At 43.0% G+C, this 19,929-nt stretch overlaps 1 protein-coding gene across 1 annotated transcript in view; it reads right to left on the reverse strand.

Annotated features, from left to right (window-relative positions):
• Positions 1 to 642: 642 nt before the first annotated feature.
• Positions 643 to 19,929, reverse strand: part of GPR107 (G protein-coupled receptor 107) — a 37,234-nt gene continuing 17,947 nt past the window's right edge. Inside the window, exons 15-18 of the mRNA XM_014873221.2 lie at positions 14,000 to 14,049; positions 13,202 to 13,285; positions 12,277 to 12,401; positions 643 to 6,159 (exon numbers count right to left, since the gene is read on the reverse strand). Coding sequence (XP_014728707.2) covers positions 6,063 to 6,159; positions 12,277 to 12,401; positions 13,202 to 13,285; positions 14,000 to 14,049 — 356 coding nt within the window. The 3' untranslated portion in view covers positions 643 to 6,062. The remainder of the gene's footprint in view (positions 6,160 to 12,276; positions 12,402 to 13,201; positions 13,286 to 13,999; positions 14,050 to 19,929) is intronic.

Below are 19,929 nucleotides of genomic sequence, written 5' to 3' on the forward strand. Positions count from 1 at the left end.
CAACACCTCAGCAAGAGCACAACTATAGACATCCCAAATCACCATCAGTCTAACCTAAAACCGGTCAAGAACTTGCCCCTCTGAGATAGTATGGCCAGCTCCACCAAAAATATTACTTTAAAAGTAAGTGTCTATCCTTAATTTGTATCTGGACACCAAGGTTCAGAGTATTAGCTCCTTGTCTGCCCTTGCCTGGCAAGCTGACACAGAGACACTACAGACCACAGGGCTGGAGAGCAGAAACAAGCCCAGATGCTCCTGCATTCCTGCCTGCCTGAGATGGCAGGAGACACAGGGCTGGGAGAAACACTTTTGTTCAAGACTCAGTCCACAAACCACTGCCTAAGTGGAGCTTACAAACCTAAAAGAGCAGCCGGGCTCATAGAAGCACAAAGCACAGCTCCAGTACCTGGAGCTCAAGAAGAGGCACCTCAGTGAACCTCACTGGGTCACTGACAGGAAAGCTTTTCCCTTCAAAAGAAGTGTTGTACACAAGTTTTGGGATTTGGCCCTGTATCCATGATGCAGATGTTGATGGCTGGAAATAGAAGCTGAGTGGAGGGAAATGCAGACTTTGGGATCAATGGGTCAGCTTGGCTGCTGGCAGTTCAGAAGGAGAAAATGAGATGCATTAAAAACAACTTTCTGGTCAATCTTTATTTTACACATTTGCATCACAGCAGGGAAACCAAGTTACACAGACTGTCCTGACTTGTCTCTACCTTGCTTCTCTTCAAATACTGTTTGCTGTTCCTTTAACAAAGTTTAAAAAAATACTGAAAAAAAAATCCATTTTTACATCTGAACAGGAACTGAGGAATAAGATATTTACAGGTCACCAAAACCCCAGGAACTGGACCTTGCTGTACACAAGTTTTTTTTAGTTCTTCTAGAGGTCATTTACTAAATGAATTCAAAGCTACATTGTACAAGGTGCCCTAAAGCTGCTTAATGACACAAGAGGATATAGAATTAATTATTAATAGTGCCTAAAGGGCAAAGGAAGCTATTTAGACCCATACTCTGTTTTAATAGAGCAGGTACCAGCTCCACTGGCTACAGGATGAAGTGCTTCTGATGATGTGGAGGTTGGAGTCTACTTTAGTTCACAGAGAGCAGAACACTGAGTGAAACCTCACAGGGAAATATTTATTAAGAATTGTCCTTTCTAGAGGATTGCTGCAGTCAAAACACAAATGGCTTCTTGAGCCAGTCAGCCTATATGGAGTGACTTTTTTCTCAGCCACTTTCTTCCTACACCACTCAAAACCTGAGAATTGGTATTTTCCTGCATTTCCTACATTTCCAGCCACTTGGGAGCACAGATCATGTGCAGCTCTCAGTGGATCACTGCTATATCCAGGCAAGATACTACAAAGGGAAAATGCACAGCTTCCCAATATTGCTGAAGGAAAGTGATTAATCAGCCTAAAAGTGTTATACCCAGCAGCTACAAAAAACAAGCCAAAATAATTAAATTTAAAACAACGTTTTACAGCAAATCAACCCTAGGGAATACAAAGAAACATTGGACAAGTGTTTCTGGGCAGCACCACCTCAGCTTTCATGAAACATTGAGGCTACTGACACTACACACAAGGTCACAGTTTCAGTGTGAGTCCTACTACCTTCAAACCTCACTGCACCTCCCACTCCTGCAGACCACAGCTCCTCAGTCTTTGCACACAGGTGAAAAATGCTCTGAGTGAAGTAGATATCATAACACAGGAGCTATAAAACATCATCTTTAAAGTGACAGCAATCTGTTAGCTAGCATGACAGGTCAAATTGAAGGAGACAAAGCAAGTAGGCTAAAGGAAGAAAGATTTCCTTCCCTCTCCTTAATAGCTAGGGAACTCCAGCTCTCAGAGCTCAACAGAGCCTACAATACCCAGTATTTGCTTTAAATTAACATTAGTATTTGCTTTCAAATAAACAACAAAATCCTCTCCCTTCTCATCAATTTGATTGTCAGTGGCTCAACTGCTTTTCTCTAAGAGGAACACACAGTAAGGAAAAAAGACTTAACATTAAAAATCTTCTACAGGACTTGCACCAGATGTGCACACTGGAGTGACCAGGACATGCCCTTTCATGGCCAGAAGGAATGTTACAGTGCTCAAGGATACATGGTGGATGCACACTCATGCTAGAGTGAGTCCACTTAGCTTAGAAAAAAATACATCTTCCACACTACGAGCTCCAGACAAAATGCTGCAATGCAGCAAATTTTTACAACATGCTCTCCCAGGGAATGCCAGCATGGAAATCCAGGAACAGGGCACTTGGCTGGAGGGAAACACTGAACAATGCACGGCACACATCACAACACGCCGAGTTAGACGGCAGCGTGAAAGAGCATCTTAATAGGACAGCATGTGGCTTCTTCAACTCCAACTGCTCCACCCCAAGCAGGCAGCAGCACTGTTCCACATGACCCCATTATGTCTTGCTTTCTTTTAGTACATCTCTTGATGAACCATCAAGGAAAACATTTTCCAGCCCGAAGAATGCAAGAGTGTGGCAGTTGCACTGCAAGGAGGCTTCCTCTGGAAGACAGCCCGCTGAGCAGCACGGCAGGGAGGAGGAGTGCAGCAGGGGCATGTGCATGTCAGCATCCACAGGGATTTATTGGGGCATAACCTGCATTACACAAGTGAAGGCTGAACCAATCTCATTTTTGTCTGCAGAGGGGACCGAGTGCTCCACTGCAGCAGCATATGGGAAAGCATTCAAACCATTTATTGCCATTGCACCAGACCTGCTGGTCAGGACTCCTGTCACTGCTGCTGGGTACTGTCACTGATTGCTTCTGCTCCTCACTTCACTAAAGGCAGCGACAGCGAAGCAAAACTGCATATCCCTAAACGATCTGTAACCCACAACAGCTCCTCTAGCTTCCCCCCTGTGAGAGGCAGAGCTTCCTACCAGATCAGCAGCCAGCAGCATGGGAAAGGCAAGCACTGGTGATCCTGCCTGAAGCTCCAAGCTCTGCACTCCACTAGCCCTGGAGTCAAGCAATGCCAGCCCTGTGGGTTTGCCTGGGAGGGAGGGGAGGGAGCAGTCCTGTCTTGGATGCTTTGCAGTGTAGCACTCGCTGTGCTAGAGAGAAGCACAACTGCAGCCGTCCCCCCTCCACCATCCCAGCTGCCATCCCATCCATCAAGACAGACTTTTTGTCCTGATCCAAGGAATTGCACCAGAGAAAATTCCTTTTGGAAATGGCCACAATAAGAGCCTTTTGGGTTTTGACTTGTCCATGGCTTTGATTTTCCTTCCTAATGCTCAGGTCTGACCATTTCCTGCTGCTTGGCATTCCATTGGTAAAGCACCAGCTGATGCTGGTTGTAGAGCTGACTGCTGAAGCTCAGGGGCTGAACTTGGAAAAAGCTCTTGTAAAAAAAGGACTTCCAGAATACTGCTGTGGCTTTTCATGCCAAGACAAAAAGAAATGACCCATTTTTTTGGCCTTTGACTGGTGAGCCAGGCACTTGGCAGATAAACCTACACCATATGCAACTTTAGTAAAAAAAGTGGATATAAAAACAAAAAAGAAACCTGAGACTAAGGTAACAGCACTTGCCAAACTGTCAGCTCCACTGATGTTGAGGTATGGAATAGGCAGCTGTTTGGAACCAGCTCAGCATTCCCTGGGATCACAGCACAACCCTCGTGGTTCTGGGTGAAATGCCACACCTATGACAATTTCACATCTCATTCACAAAAGGATTAACGGACTCTAGAATAGCATTGTCCAGATGCACTTTGTTCTTGACAGCACACCTTTATCCCTTACATACCTCAGTGCCAACACACTTCAAGTCTTCAGTGAGATTCTCTGACCAAACTTCACAGCCTGTTCAAGCAGCCCTTTGGATGCAGGAGTGACAAGGGACAGAGTAACTGCAGAGGATGAATTCTCCAGATATTGCATGTAAGTGTATGATGAGCTGGGACTGCCTGTGTTTGTTTATGGTCCAATTTCTCACACTTCAGCTAAATATGCAGATTTCTTCTTCCAGAAGGCCTAAAAGGCCCACAAGTCACCAAACAGCCTTTCCAGTGGTATAGGATCTCTTCCCACTAAAACTGTCTCACTGCAAGGCAGTGACAGCAAAGTCAAACTATCACTGCTGTGATTACTGTGAAGTTACAGCTCAGGAGGAAAACAGAAGAGGATTCTGTAGCCAGAGACAAATGCTCTTCTTGTGCTTTATCTGAAGAGAAAGCAGTTCCAGGTATCAAAGCAGGTAGATTTGTTTCTACCATCTCCATGGTGCATAGAACCAACACCTGGGAAAAGAAGCAGCAATAGGGGAAAGTGGTGCTGCTCCTCAAACAGCAAGTCTTGGTACAGACAGCTCATCAAGAGCTCCACAGTCCCTGCTCAGGAGTCAGGAAGTGGTTCAAGATTCTGGAGGAAATCCTCCTCAGTTTGAAGAATAAAATAAACTAGTGGCTAATAGTCCTCTAATCAGCTGTGCCCCAGATACGTAGTCCCTCCAAAAAAACAGTTCCTGAACGAGTCTGTAAGCGATGCTGCCACATCCAGAGCTCTGATGATTCCTCTCCCTGACACCCTGGCAGAGGCACCACATGTCAATGTCTCTGCATGAATATTAAGGCTTCAGTGGGTCAGTGACTTAGAGTTGATTTATTTTTGTTAAAGCTAATCTTCATTCCACCAGTGAGCCACTTCCATCCTCTCCCAAATGAACACTCATTTTCACTACTACAGCTCTGGACATCAACTGCCCTACTGACAAGCCCAGGGACTACAGAGAAAACACACATAGCATTGTGGAACATGTCTGTAAAAACTTCACTGCAAATCTGCAGCAACAGTCAAGGATTCCATATTCCCCTGCATCAAGGTTCTGGTCATATTCTTCTCCTCTCCTGACAACAGAAAACCTCAACATTTAGGACTGGGAGTTACAGTTGCCTGTTTTTGGTGGCAATAACACTTTGATCAGTTCAGCTCATCTCCACCAGCAGTGTCATTAATCCTACACAGTCAGAGAGGTACAAGTAGCATCCAGAGAGCACCAGTAACTCAGGGTAACTGTGAACCAGAGATTTATACTGCAGTAAAATGGCAAGACAGATTTCCACTGGAGAGTCTGGTACTGTTTATACTGTGCCAGAAAGGACTGACTTTTGAAAAACCTTGAAAATATTTTACAAAGCAAACCAAAGTGCTCTGGGTCACAGCTTGAAAGTAAACATATAGGCAGACCCCTAAAAAGCAAGCATCAGTCTTACACTTCTTGTGTACTTCCTGTCAGGTGGGGGTGAGTCAAGAGCAACTCCAAGGACACTGGAGAATGTACATAAATGTTTACTGCACTATGGGCTTAGTGCTTTAATGGAGAACAGTCACTCATTTCCTGTATAGCAACACATCTGAAAACCTGACACATTCAGGTGGACACCTGCAGGGATAAGACAAGAAGATACTTATCACCTTTCACACTTGCATGAGCAGTGGCAGAAGTCATCTGATCCAATACCCCTTCAGTCTCTCAAGTAACTGGTTGTTCCTATTCATTTGTTTTGCAATGTTTCGTCCAAGCCAAAAGGAGAGTTTATAAAAAGAAAAAAAAAATACTTACATGTCTTTATCTTCTTTTCCCACCTTCTGACAGGCTTTGCAAGTCCCAGCATTCATGTTACATAGCAAGTGTGTGTGTGTGTGTGTGTAGACATATGAGCATTATATAAAATATATTCTTTACATACACACTGAAGATCCCTCTTCACATCAGTATTACACATTCTGAAGAACACAACAATTCAGAATAAAGAACCGATCCAGAAAGGGGGGGGGAAAAAAAGCTACCCAAAATCCCTAGGAAAGCTTCACGCTCCTTGCAGGTACCAGGAGATCCCATTTTCTTATGATCAAAGGAATAGTTATATTTCTGCACTGCTTTGCTCTCCCTAGACACACCCCACTCTGCAGTTTCAGTGGTGGGGAGTGCAAGTTGCTCCCTTTCCACTGAGAGTAATATTAATAAATTAAAAAAGTTTCTCTGAAAGTGCTGCCTTAGTCCAGTCCATCATGCTGTGCTTTCCCATTCGCCCTGAGGCTCTGCTGAACCATTCACCACTTTCTTGACTTTCTTCATGCCCTCCATTACTCCTGAAGTCGTCACCCTAGAAGAGAAGGGAGAAGCATCAGACCTTGAACTGTAAAATCCATTTCAGCAACAGCTCACACCCATCAAACAACATTTCTCACATCTCTTTACCCACACTAAGCAGTTCCCATGTTTGATCTCTTGTATCACCCTGACACTGCACAGATGGGCACTGGAAGCACAGCCACTGTCCTTGAGCACCTCAAAGCCTTTCCCATCTATCATTAAAGCAGCAAGTAATATTGACTCATACTTCAAAAAGATAACAGGGGTGGTAAAACAGTTAAACCAGGTGTTTATTTGCTAAATTTGAGCAGTTCACTTACAAAACCCTTTTTACTATGCAGCTGACCACCCTTATTTCTGTGATTTTCTTCTGCATCTTAATAGGTACAACATATTTCACAAATACACACAAACACTGGACAGTGCCCCAGATGAACCTTATTAGCTTAATGCACACCAGCTCCTCTTCACAGCAAATTGAGCAGCAACAAAACAGAAAGGAGAAGTTACCCTTTTAATACCATCCAAGTCCAGGTTTGTCATGGCAATCTGACCATTGAACTACAAAGCCTCACAATACCATTCAATATTAGGAGGACTGAACTGTTTATCCAGGCAGAACAGCACCATTCCTCTTGGAGCTGCCTTGGCTCTCCAACAGCTCTTCAGCTCAGCAGCTTTTCTCTGCTGCAACACCAAACAGGCAATTTGGATGCACAACACATTTGCTTTATTCTTTTGCACAGTGTGATTTTCATTCCACACAGGTATTTTTTTCCCCCACAAACATGCTACAAAGGTTATTTTGGATGCTGAAGGTAAGAGTGCCAATAGCTCAATGCATTCCCAAGGGATGCCTGGAAGCACACACAGACCTGTCCTGTTCAAAGCTGCCCCTGTTGGTGTGTGTGTTTTCACCTGCTGTTTGCCATGTCAGAGTGCTTTATTTGATCAGAGCTGCTAACAACATCTCCACGGCCTCACCCCAAGAGAAGAAATTATCTTCACATAACATTATTCTTCCTTTAGTTCCATGTTAGATCCCAGCTTCTGTTTATGTAGTGTAAAAATAATTTACTCAGCCTGCTGTGTTCAGTGATATTCCAGCAGTGGCCATACTGGAATCATCACTGGTTCTCACTTTAGAGTGGGCCTAGGTAAGGTGGGGCTTAATAGGAAAGGATCACAAGAGTACAGATCAAATAATATTTTTCCCTACTAAAATAAAAAAGTACAGAGAAAAGTAAACAGGTTGCTAAGGAGAAAGATGGAATTAGTAAACAATAAACACTTCCTAAAAGAGATCAAACTAATCAGTACAGAGACATGGAGATCTTGTAAGTCCTCCCTGTTGACAAAGGTTTCCTATAGTCAGATAGGAAAAAATCTGGGAAAACATAAGCTAGACAAAACCAAAGTAGATGGATAACTAATTGGAAAAGCATGCAGTGAGATGTACTTAATGGTTTCCTGTCAAAAATGTAAGAACACCGAGTGTGGTTCCAGAGAGGCCTGTCCTGGGTTCACTTCTACTCAGTATTTTCAGTAATTGCCTGGGTAATGGAATAGAGAACTTGCTTATTAAATCTGCACAAGACACTAAGAGCTACATACTGGAGAACAAGACTGGAATGCAGAAAGATTCAGGCAAATCAAAGTAATAGTCTGAAAAGTACAAGAGGATGCAGCAAGACAGCTACCAAGTTTACTCTTCAGAAATAATCAACCTCGTAATTACAGAATGAGGAGCTAAGTATCCATTCCTCAGGGAGGAGCTGAAAACTGCCATGAACTACAAACCAGAAACCAGCACCTCACACAGCAATACAGCAGCAGAGACACTGGGATAGATAAAGAGGTGTTTCACTCATGCATGACACCAAAGCAGTCCCAAGACTTGACTCACAGCTGGGAAGATCCCACCTGGCACAGAGCCTAGATTCCAGCCCTGCACTCCAATGCCATTAGAGAGCCACTGCACACCAAGGTGGTGACAGAAGCAATGAGGGGTTACCACTGGGAGGGAATGATCCACTTCCCATGTTTATGGGACAGCTACACACTCCAAGTGCAGGCAGATCAAGTCACATGCTTTGTTACCAGAGAGGCCATTTACTGTGTCCCCTCTCAGAAACAGCAAGTAACTGGGAGAGATTTGTGTGTGGATTCTCCAGCAGTGAATGTTAAAGTCCATCTGAAGAGTTGAAGAGATTGTTCCTGTCTTGTGACAAGTGCATGAAGTAGCTCTCAAGTCACTCCTTTTCTCAGATTGTTCAGGTACAACAGGCAATTCCTTTTGCTCTAAAGATCAGTCACCACATTTTAATGCCCAATAAAATAAGGGTGGCAGCACTAAGATCAAGCACACTGAAATCCTCATTGTCCTCAGAACAGTCTCAGCACTTCAGCTCTGACCTGCAGTACAGCAGGGAAACGTTCCTCACCTGCAGTCTGCTGAACTGCATTTCCAGCCCACAAATCAGCAGTTAAAATGCAACAAATCCTTCTCACTAAACCATCCCTCTCCAGAGAGCATTTCTGTGCCTGCCAGAGGGATATCCATCACAAATGAGGCAGAGGAGTTCCCCAAGCACTCCATCACAGTGCTATGTGCTGCAGAGATTTCATGGGGTTTGTTTTTTCTCCTGCATTGTATCCAAGGTACCAAGGAATGGCTAAACATTCAGAAGTATCTCTTGCTCTCCACAGTGCTGGATCTCAGCTGTCTTTTTTCCTGTTTGTTTTTTAATGCAACAAGAAACACTGCAATACTGGCAGCAGCCAGCCCTTACAGGCTATTGCAAACTGGAGTGAAAACTGATCAGCCACAGAGCAAAAAAGCTGATCTCTGCAAGCAAAAGATGTGTTAGGTGAAGAAAATCACTGCAAATGGAGAGCACCGTGAATCATTCTAGCATGAAGCACAACCTGAGAGAAAGCAGAGAAAAGCAACCAAGCAGGATGTCAAATCTCAGCACAGAATAAGCTGCCTCATGACACAGAGAGAAACTCCAGATCCCAAGGCATAAGCAAAGAGCAGTGTTACCACAACAGTTCCCTGTGTTGAGGCTGTTTTGGGTGTTAAGGAGAAGTAAAGTCTCCACACACTGAGTAAGATGGATTTACCAACTCGAGAACAAAACCATTAATGGTTTCTTCTCCTGCAATTCCTTCTCCAGTGGAAATATCTTAATCTCCCATGCATGCAGGAACATCATTCTCAACCAAGACCTGTTAAAGAGCACTTTGATATTCAGCATCTAAAGCCAGCTTACCAAGTTAATGAAATTAAAAGAAAAACAAACAAAAAACCAAAACCTCTTCCTGTCCCCTTCCTCACCCCCACCTCAATCTATTGTACTGTTCATATTTCTGTGTTCATGCCCCAGAAATGGCATTAGGACTGGAAGCCTGACAGCTCTTTCTGCCAAGTGTGGCTGCACCTTTTCAAGCAGGGAACTTTAATCTAACAAACTGTCAGCAACGAGCCCACGTACTGACACAACTCAAGAGGCTACCCAGCACAGAATACACAGAAAGCCACTCTGCTGATGATGAATGGCTATTGAACCTGCTTGAGAAAGGACAGACAGGTCCTTAGCTCAGCTTTAGTCACACTCTCCTCCCTGCCAGGACAACTCCTGTGGAGTCTGGAATAACTGAAGAGATTCCTGCAAAGTCTGTGGATCTTCTCTCCAAGCCAGAGTTACCTTTGCTATTCCTGATTTGTATTTTATTCCTGAGAGTTACAAGGACTTACAAATAGAGGATCTGTGCCTTGTGTTGTTTCTGTACAGACATCTAATTTGCAGATTTTTCTTGAAACTTTCCAGATTTCCAGTGTCCTTAACAATATTTGCATTTACTGCCAGACCGAGATTTCTATCATTTGCAATGCATGAAAACAGACCCAAACTAGAGAGCTGCACTTAAAACGTCTTTTTCTTTTTTTTTTCTTTTTTCCATGGAAGACAAGCAGGCCTGGAAAAGAGGTTTGATAACAGCCTTCCCCTCTGTTGGCTCACAGAAATGTTGAGTCTAAAGGAACTGAATGCTTGTTTTAGAGAACCTGATTTTAAACAAAAACCCTCTGGGAGAGGAAAACAACAATAAAACTGACATAGCAGAACACCATGAAGTTTGCAGGTGTTTAGTTTCTGCCATACCCTGTGAAGACAAGTGGGTATTTATCACATGAAAGACAAAACACTCATGCAGTGGTTAGTCAGGACACTGTCAGACACTTAGTCATCTGCACAAATAAACCCAGGTATTTCCCCCCCCCCCCACAGACACACATTTAATATTTATGAAGACAAAAATAGGACCAGCAAGACCAAATCAATGAGAAATTTAATACACTTCCATTGCAGTGCTCCACCTGTCACAGAATGTGTAGAAATTCTGTTTTTCAAATATCTACAAACATAATCTTCCTGATGGAGCTGGGGAACAGAGAACCAGACACAGATTACACCCTGCCAAGTGCCCAAATGGAATACAACTTCGGGTGAATCAGATCAGAAAAATTCAAGCAAGGCTAAGGAGAACAACCCACAGGGCACAACAATGGAAACTTCCAAAGCAAAGTGCAAAATGCCTTACTAGGAAAAGGCTCATAAGGAATTCTAACCCTTTACTTTTAGCAATGTCTATCTCATGATGAGATGCAAATCACTGAATTACTTGATTAAACTTTCTCCAGCTCATTTCTGGCAGATTCTCCTAAATTTAGCAACTTCTCAATTGACTAAAATACCTGTATTTGAAAGGTGTCCTATTATTAGTCCTAGCAAAACCCCCACAAGCAAAACTTCATTAAGCACGTAATGCAGAGTTGAAATTTGCTCTAACAGGCAAAAAGGAAAAAAGCATGTTTTGGTACAAATTCTGCCAGTTCAGACAGTGACTTCCTGATGTGAATGCTTTTTTACCAAACAGCTTCCAAACTGAGACCAGTTTCTTACATAAACCATTTAAACACATGTAAGTGATAGAGATTTTAAGGTCACTACCCACTAGTTGGATTCCACTTGCAAAAATGACAGATTTTCTAGACCCAAAGCAAAAATAGCAAAGCATTTAAATAAGATCTTTGTTACTAGCCATATTTCTGAGAAGTTCAACTCCTTACATGACATTTCAGTCTGGATTCTATGATTCAAACCTCCCTGTAGCAGTTTTCCATTAAGATTCATTTCTTTCTGAACTAACTATGACAGCAAACACATTTGGACTTTTTTTGCCTCTGTAATAGAAACAGTGTTGATTTATTTCACCCAGGTAAAGGAGATTTGCCAAACAGGAAAAAACTCTTAGGAAGAGGCTTCTGAGCCTGTACATGAATTGCAATTAAGCATCAAACCTATAACTACCAAAGGATTAGGTTAGCTCTGCTCCTATTAAGGCAGCAGACTCTGGGGCACATAAAAGCTGTATCCAACACTCCTGGCAGGCTCAATTTCTTAGGGCAGTTTTAATTACACATTCAAAAATGCCATTCATTTTATAAGTCCTCAGAAAATCACTGCAAAGAAAATGACAGGGACTTAGCCTGAGCCCTGCTATGTAATTTTTCCAGACTAGCTCAGGTCCTGAAGCATTTGTGTTGCCTCATGGTTTCACAGCAGGGAATAAACCAGGGAAGAGTATTGATAAAAATCCATCTCCTTGGCTCAGTGTCACTTAAATTTTTGCAAAGGTATATGCTGCACACCAAGGCAGAAGGGAATTTACATCCTGTTCATTTATTTAATATTATTATTATTTATGTTCTGCAAATTGGTGGGTCATTTTTGTTGTTCACTTGATGATAAACTGTAAAAATAATCTCATGTTCGGCGATCTAAATTAAAATTAGAAGTTTTCTTGCTTAATATTTTCATGGGCATCTTTTTGCCTCATGCAAAGCTTTACCAGCTTTTTCCACACTACTACAATAGCCAGGTCAGAGGCTCCCCTGCACACCACAAGTGTCTTTACAAACACCAAAACAGACACCTCATCTTGAAACGTGGGCAGATCCCCATCTTTGTCACAGAAGGATTTAGAGAAATTAAACTGGTTTTAAACCCTACTTTTCTCAAATCAAGTGAAGAGGTGAATAAAAGGGGAGAGGGGTTCTTACACAGCTTCCATCTCCAAGTCATCCTCATCATCCTGAGAGAGCTGTAGGTAAGGGTTGTCCGATGCTGGACGGAACTTGTACCCAGTAAGGACAAAGAACACGAGTGTGGCCATTTCATCCAGCAGCTGCAGGTGAAAACACAAGATTGAAGTTCATTGCTGCTATGCTCTGTGGTCATGAAACATTGCTCCTCATTCACAAGTTCAAGGTTTAATGGTCAAGAGGCCTGGGCCACAGCAGAAATAAAATTATTCCTGTCTGGTTGCCATTAATCCCAGGCTAAAGGCTGTCAAATCCTTTGTTCTTTCAGTTTTCCCTGTCACTTTAAATACAGTTACAGTTTTATCCATCTCTCCAGAGCTTTCAAAGAACTATGGCAAGACTTGGCTTTTAAACCAGGGGGGAGGAATCACCCCTACATTGCTTGGTATTTTCAACAATTAATGTATTCCAAGGACTCCTTGCACAGTTACTTGGATTATGTGCTAAGAAATCAAGTATTTAGAAGTCCATAGGCAAAAGAAGCCTGTAGATGGAAGAGCAAAAGCCTATTTTCCTGGCTCCCTCAGGCTTCAATTACACAGAGCAAACCTGACTAATCTTTTTCTACTTTGTATGTTCTTGATTAATTTCCGTCAGACATTTTTAAATTGAAAGACTGAAAATCAATAATGCAATTACTTTCAGACATCTCATGTATAATCCAGCAGCCTTGCTGGACAAACACAAAACTAAGAATATATTCTTTCACCTTAAGCACATCAGTGATAAAATCAAGAGGAGGCAGGGTGCAGCAGCACTGTGCTTTGAGATGTTTTACTATAACATGAGAAACATTCTGTATAATTTTGTTGTGCAGTTATAGTTAAAGAACAACAGAGAAAAACATCAAGGAATAGATGTATTTTCCTTTGCTGGCAAATACCTGGTACAGCCATTTCCACTGGAATGGAACAGCAATCTTTATGAGAATTGCAATGATCCGTGTGAAGTAAATGTAACACACAATCTGGGAAGGAAAAGGAGAAAGCATGAGAACAATAGCATCACCCTTATAGAACCTTCTTACCCCAGAGAAATAGCTCAAGCAATTCCCAGACAACTCATTATGTCAGACTAGCCTTATTATGCTCCCCAATAAACATGGAAGATATAGTTTGAGGTCTCTACTGCTTGTTGAACATCCAATAACTCAAGCTATTGGTAACATACTCAAGTTACAGCAGTAAATGCTTTAAGTATTACTATTTCATAGAATTTCAAGAATCACAATTGTAATTTATTACTCTTGCCACTTAGAAGAGCCTGAAATGAGGCCATTGGAAATCATTAAGAAGCCTGTGTTCTCCTGGGAAACGTACTCATGGCTCCCACTGACTTAATCAGGAACTGCACACATGCATCTCCAGGCACCATTTGGTCCCAAGTTTAATTTTTAGCAAGTTTACAGTACGTTATTCAAGCCCATCAATTCAACTGGCAGCTCAAGCTGTCTCCAGAGGAAATCAGGAAGCATTACAAATAGCTGGAATTTAAAGAGAGACAGAAGGATATAACCATTAGGAGCAAAAAAGGAAGTTTGTTTTAGGATTGTAAGCCAGTTGACCAAGATGCCAAAGCACAGCAGTGCTAAGAGCTTCTACCACATCCAACAAATATTCCAACTAAAGTTTTGAACAGCTTCCAAGTTTCCCACATGCATGTGTGCAGGTGTTTTACTTACCATGACATAGTAATGTCTGAAGAGCTTCAGCTTTGCTAGGTTAATGGCAGCTATCAAGAGAACACAAAAGTCCATCAGAAAATGGAGACAATTAACAGGAGACAATTTCTTTTGATGCCTGTCTGCAGGGTAGGCAAGTGGTCAAAACCAGGACTGGGGTAATCCCAGGCTGGAAGGATTTGTACTGAGGTGCCAGCCTGACATGTTCACATACAGGATAACTCCCAGGCTGGGGTGATTCACTCTTAAAAAGGGAACTGAGATTGCTTTTGCACTAAATTTTATATGCACACACTCTGCATACAGAACCTTCCTCCACCTGTACACAGCCAATGACAAAGTGTCCCCTCTCTCCTGCCAGAAGGGCCACACCACCTGACACCGTGTCCTAGAAAATTCCTGTCTTTTCTAGAGGCCTCCCTGACCTGCTCCATGCCTGCAGCTGAGCTGAGCAACTTGCAGGTAATCACAGCTCTGGGAACCACTAGACCTTGCTGAACAGCAGCCCAAGCACTTCAATACCCAGGCAGGGTCCTCTACCATTCATGGCTCAGCCACAGCTCACAAGTGAAACAGGAAATCATCCTGAGCAGATCCCCAACATTGTCTGAGTCGCAGCCGTGCGAGCCCAGGCCCTGGGCAAACCTGCACAGATTGCACAGATCACATCAGCTGGAGCAGCACAGAACATTCCTGTGAACCAGCTGAGGTCAACAACAGATGGAGCAGCTGTCAGCTCTGGTCTGAGAGTCAGCTTTTACATGTGCAGCAGGATTACAAACACAGGCCACTGATGCTTTTGTGACAACACGCGAGGCAGAGTCCAAGATATGTTGACAGCACACAGAGATGCACTTCAGAGCCAATGAACATGAGCTGCCACTTAAAAAACACTGCCACATATTTACTGGTATTCCCTTCAAGTCCTCATAATGTATTTATCAGGTGTGGAAGTGCAATTCATCGAGGTGAAGTTCACCTGCACCCCCTCACGGAACTCACCCACTGTGAAGATTTATAAAAGGCTGCATATATTTGCATGTAAGGTCTTCCAGGTTCACAAGACAGCAAAATACAGTATTTCTGATGAGGCAGAGGAGAGCTAATAGCTCCCAAAGAAATGCTTCACCTCCTCTGACAAAAACAAAGCAGCTTTTCTTATGCAAAGGAAATGTCAAATGCACCACTGCAAATAAATTCCTGTAGGTTTCCACTACAGAAACTACAGTGAAGAAAGACAGCATTCTGTTATAAAACTACTTCTATAATCTAGAGATCAAGAGTGCCTTTCCAGTTTACCTTTAGTGTTCCTGGGGTAATACTACAAGCTACAGACGCCTCAAGCCAGATACAAACCCTCCTCCAGCAGACACACTCCAAGAGCAGCCACCTGACCAACACAAGGCATGAACTGACTGATGATCTCAAGTTAAAAACTTTCCCTAACAGAGCTGGTGAGAGATTAAAACATGTAAATATGCATGATAAGTGCACTGAATTGTGAAACAGAGAAGCAATACTGTCCTATTTAAAGAAGAGCTGCATTAAGTGTGACCATGAAGATCTTGTGATTTCCCACACACTGGTTTGCACACAGAAGGATCTATTTTGAATTCGACACGTCCAACTTCAAGAAGTGCCACCAGTTGGTGCACTGACAGGCCAGGAGAATTACCAGGTTTTGTAGCTGAAGGAACACCAACTCAACAGCTGTGACTCAAACTGCCAGTCTATCAGTGCTTTACAGTCAACACCAGTGAGCTGAGGAGTCATTTCTGGTGGATTCATGCACTGCATAGGATGAAAGGACAGCAAAGCCAAAGATCTGACTGCCAAGAAAAGTGTCATAATTCCAACTCTCCCAGCTGATGGATCACAGCTCAACATCTCAGCTATTCATCACGATAATCAATAGCAAAGAGTCATAAATTGGTATATTCACATGTTATATTCACATAAATTGGTATATTCACACAAACTCCAGAATGTCTGAGCATGGGAAAGAAAGGCAAGGAGAGGAAAAAAAGGAGAAAGGCTAAGGAGTCACCTGTGGAAGCTGACTTGCTCTCCTCAACTGCAGCAATATTTCTCTCCACTATCAGATATGTAAGTCAGCATTAATGCACGTCTACAAAATTCTGCCAGTTTTTTTTAAACAACTCAAAGTTACAGGACACAGTGTTCTGGAGAAAAATCTAAAATCATCATTGCTTGGCATCAGCAGCTTGTGAATTGCTTCTGTACAAGCTGAATGTGCTCCAAGCAGTATTATTTGAGTCTTGCTATCATGGACACTCCAAGATTTCTGTTCACCTCAGCCTGGCAGCCCGGACAGTGACAGCAGCATTTACAAGGAGCAAGGCTCAGCCAGCAGCTGTCACTTACAACTTGAATCACTTGCAACCCGAACCTGTAAGGCTGTGATAACACAGCAGCAATCACAGCATGCAGTAAAGGTTGGGTAAATTTGTATTTCGAGTATGATAACTATTCTGCAAAGGACAGTACTTAACTGCAGAGAAGGAAGAAAAATTAAAAAGAGACCTTCCACCAAAGGTTTTAGAAATTAATTCATGCTCTTTCAGACAGTAATTAAAAAGATAAAAGCCATCATCCAAGAAAGACTTATCCATATCTTGCTTCCCTCAGTTTTCCCTCTCTATCACTATTTACTTTAACAGCTTGTACCTGCAATAGCCTGATCTGCATCGATCAAAACAGCACAACAGCACACCCCAATATTTTGATAAGCAATCTCTTGTTGAGATTGTCCCCATGCTAATTTCCAACGTTGAGGCTGTCTACAAGATGGAAAAAGAAGCTGGACCATTCACTTGCACACCACACAATAGCCTTTTGATGAATAAATCTGACCTTTTCAGTATATGTATGTAATAACAATCTCAGGATTGCAGCTGAGGGCGCAGGGATCTCGAGCCCAGACATTACAATCCATAAAGAAAAGCCATAATGCAGCCAGTGAACGTGTTCAAGGTACAGCTGAGAGTATTTCTGCAATGCTTTGCTTGCCTTACTCACGCTGGTGCATCTGAGATGTGATCTGTGCCATTATCAAGCCGTAAATGGAAGCTTTCTGCTCTCCCCAATGATGCAGCACATGTAGATCTAACCCTTGAAAAAGCAGCTCTGAGAAGTGTGGCTCTACAGCCCGAGCTCTCTGCTTAAAAGCATTCCTGTACTAGAAAGAGGAGGTCAGACAGATACAGCAAGGCTCAGTGTCCTGCAGAAGGTGGCACAGACTCCTTAATCTTGAATGTCCTGAACCACATCAGCCATTTGGCACAAAAGTGCTCCACCAGGGGCAGATGGAAGTACAAAGTACAGGATAAGCACTGTACCTCCAACACAGAGCTGCCACATCAACCCTGGGCAGCTCTCTGGGGCACCTGAAGTGGTGCTGAGCCCAGCCAAGCACAGGCTGCTCTGCCCCACACAGGACCAGGCTCTTTGTTCACAGCAGCAGGAGACGCTGAACGCTGCAAATGGTTTTTCCTGCCATGGGGGCAAGCATGAAAGCATTAATCACCATTTGCCCACCGCACAGAACACAGGCAATGAATGATGCCTGAGAGTGACAGGCTGCAATGGATTTCCTCTAATCCTGCTGCCAACTGTAACATGCTGCAGTGCTCCAGGAAAACAGCAACCCATGATCCGACTGTGCTGTGTCACATCTCTCTCTCGTCACAAACACACAGGTACCAGCAGAACAAACTGCAGCAATACTTTCCAAACCCATCCCTCCCTCAAACAACAGATGATGTGATCACAAGGGCGTGCTATGAGACTTGAGAGGTCCAGTGACCAAAAACTTGGGAGTTTCAAACAAAAATGATGTATAAATAATATATACACACTCCCTCTCTCTTTTCTCGAGATGCCTGTAAACAATGTGGTGGCAGTTGAGCAGCTTTGCAGTCTGAACAATTCTAGGTCAGTTTGCAAAGCTGATTTCCTTAAATCTGAAAGACATTTGCAATGCAGATCTACAAATGGACAGAGAGCAAAGGCTCCCACCTGAAGGAAGATACAGTGACAGATCAAAGAGGTGTAGCTAAGCACTTGCTTAAATCTGAAGGTGGCGATTTTAAAAGGGGAGGAAAAGAGATTCTAAAAATGGGATGTTTACGCCCACTGCTGTGCAAGATAAGAAGCCTGTGTAGGTCAGATATACTGCCTTAAAGATCACCTTCAAGGGAAAAAAGCAAACAACCAGGGAGCTCAAAGTCAGCCACAGCACTGTGCCCTGCCTACTCTTCACTAGCAATCCACAGCATCTGGGTATGTAAGGTCTCCCTGGATAATTATGGCTTTAGACTCATTTCTCCAGCTTTCCCACTTTGTTTTTCTTTCAAAATATCTAATCTAGTTTAAATTACTATTAGCTAGTGACTCCAAATCAATTCTACTTCTAAGAGGCTTTTTTATTAATTGCACATTGCTAAAACAATGGCCTATGACAAGCCCAGACTAAAGGTCTGGTAAATCCAAATCTGCTTCATTCCTAGTCCAGTCACACTCCAGTCATGGCTGTCATTTGACCCAGGGGACTCCTACCTAATAAATAGGTGGAGAAGCAGCTGGAAGAGAGCATGACAAACAGCCAGGAAACACCACCAGGATACTGAACCATAAAGTCCTAGAGTTGTTAGTCCTAGCAGATGCAATGAAGCAAAACTAATTTTCCTTAGGTCTTTCTCACCAGCAAGGATGTCACCAGAAGACTCAGTGCCAGGAAAAACAGCTATTGAATGTGTAGTATGCAATTCCCCAATACATCCTATAAGTTAATGAAGTCTGTGTGAGAGAAGAGGGAAAGCAGCCTTTGATTAGACAATAAATTCCAGCAGGTCAGAGGCAGCCCAGCTAGCAGTGCCTGCACACGACCCAGCCAGCTCTAACCACAAGACAGTTAAACTGCATAATGAGCAGATCCAGTAATTTTACTACTTCAGGAGAAAACTACCTTGAACTGCAGGGGAAAAAATGCTCATGATTTTACAGTAAGCACTGGTTCTATTTTTTATTCTTATGAAAAGCTGAGATATTGAGCAGCACCTCTGAAGAACAAGGCCTCCAAGGGAAGCTCACAGAGCATGTGGCTCTAGTAAAGAGAATTCATTGATAAGCCTAACATGAATGATTTCATCTTTTTACAGTGCAAACAAATCACTTTTGGTTTTCTCAACCAAACACCTAGCAGCATTCTGCTTCTGGCATCACATTGCCATTCACTTGCTCCCCGTGGGCTCCTATCAACAGCCTCTAAATAGCCCAAGCAGATTGTGTTTCACAAGCAAGTCCCAGCACTGCAGCCACAATCTGCTCTCAGCCTGTGCAATGTTTTTCTTGAAAATCTATTCCTTAGCTTTTCTTTTATTATCAGTGTAGCATAACACAGTTGCTAAGTCCCCCTGAATACACAGTTACTGAGCTTGCAGGATCTGCACAACCAGATGGCAACACGGGTAGGTAAAGCTGGGAACAGCAGTAGGTGATTGACAAGCAATATTCATGATAAAGAGCATCATCACCCATGGAGAACACCACAAAACACAGAACTAAATCAGACCTTAAGCACTGCTGTGCATAGCACTGACTAGCTGAAAAGACACAGCCAGCTCCTCTCAAATTACCATTTTTTTCACACACCACAGTGCACCCTATAGAACTGCCTGGATTTACTCAGATCTGGATTTCATCCAGTATGAGGGGCAGTGCCTATACACTGAACATCCCTGCTGTTGGCCACCTCATTTCCCTCCTTCTCAGAATGTCTTGAGGTTTATCAAACTCCACAGCACCATCTTGTGATAAAAACAAAAGTAGGTGCAGGGGGATCAGCTGGGGCCACAGAGATCTGTGTTTTGTGTTTTAATTACATGCATTAATTGCTGTGTGCTCCCCAC

Source organism: Sturnus vulgaris, chromosome 22 (assembly GCF_052056855.1).
Source record: "Sturnus vulgaris isolate bStuVul1 chromosome 22, bStuVul1.hap1, whole genome shotgun sequence".
Taxonomy (NCBI): domain Eukaryota; kingdom Metazoa; phylum Chordata; class Aves; order Passeriformes; family Sturnidae; genus Sturnus; species Sturnus vulgaris.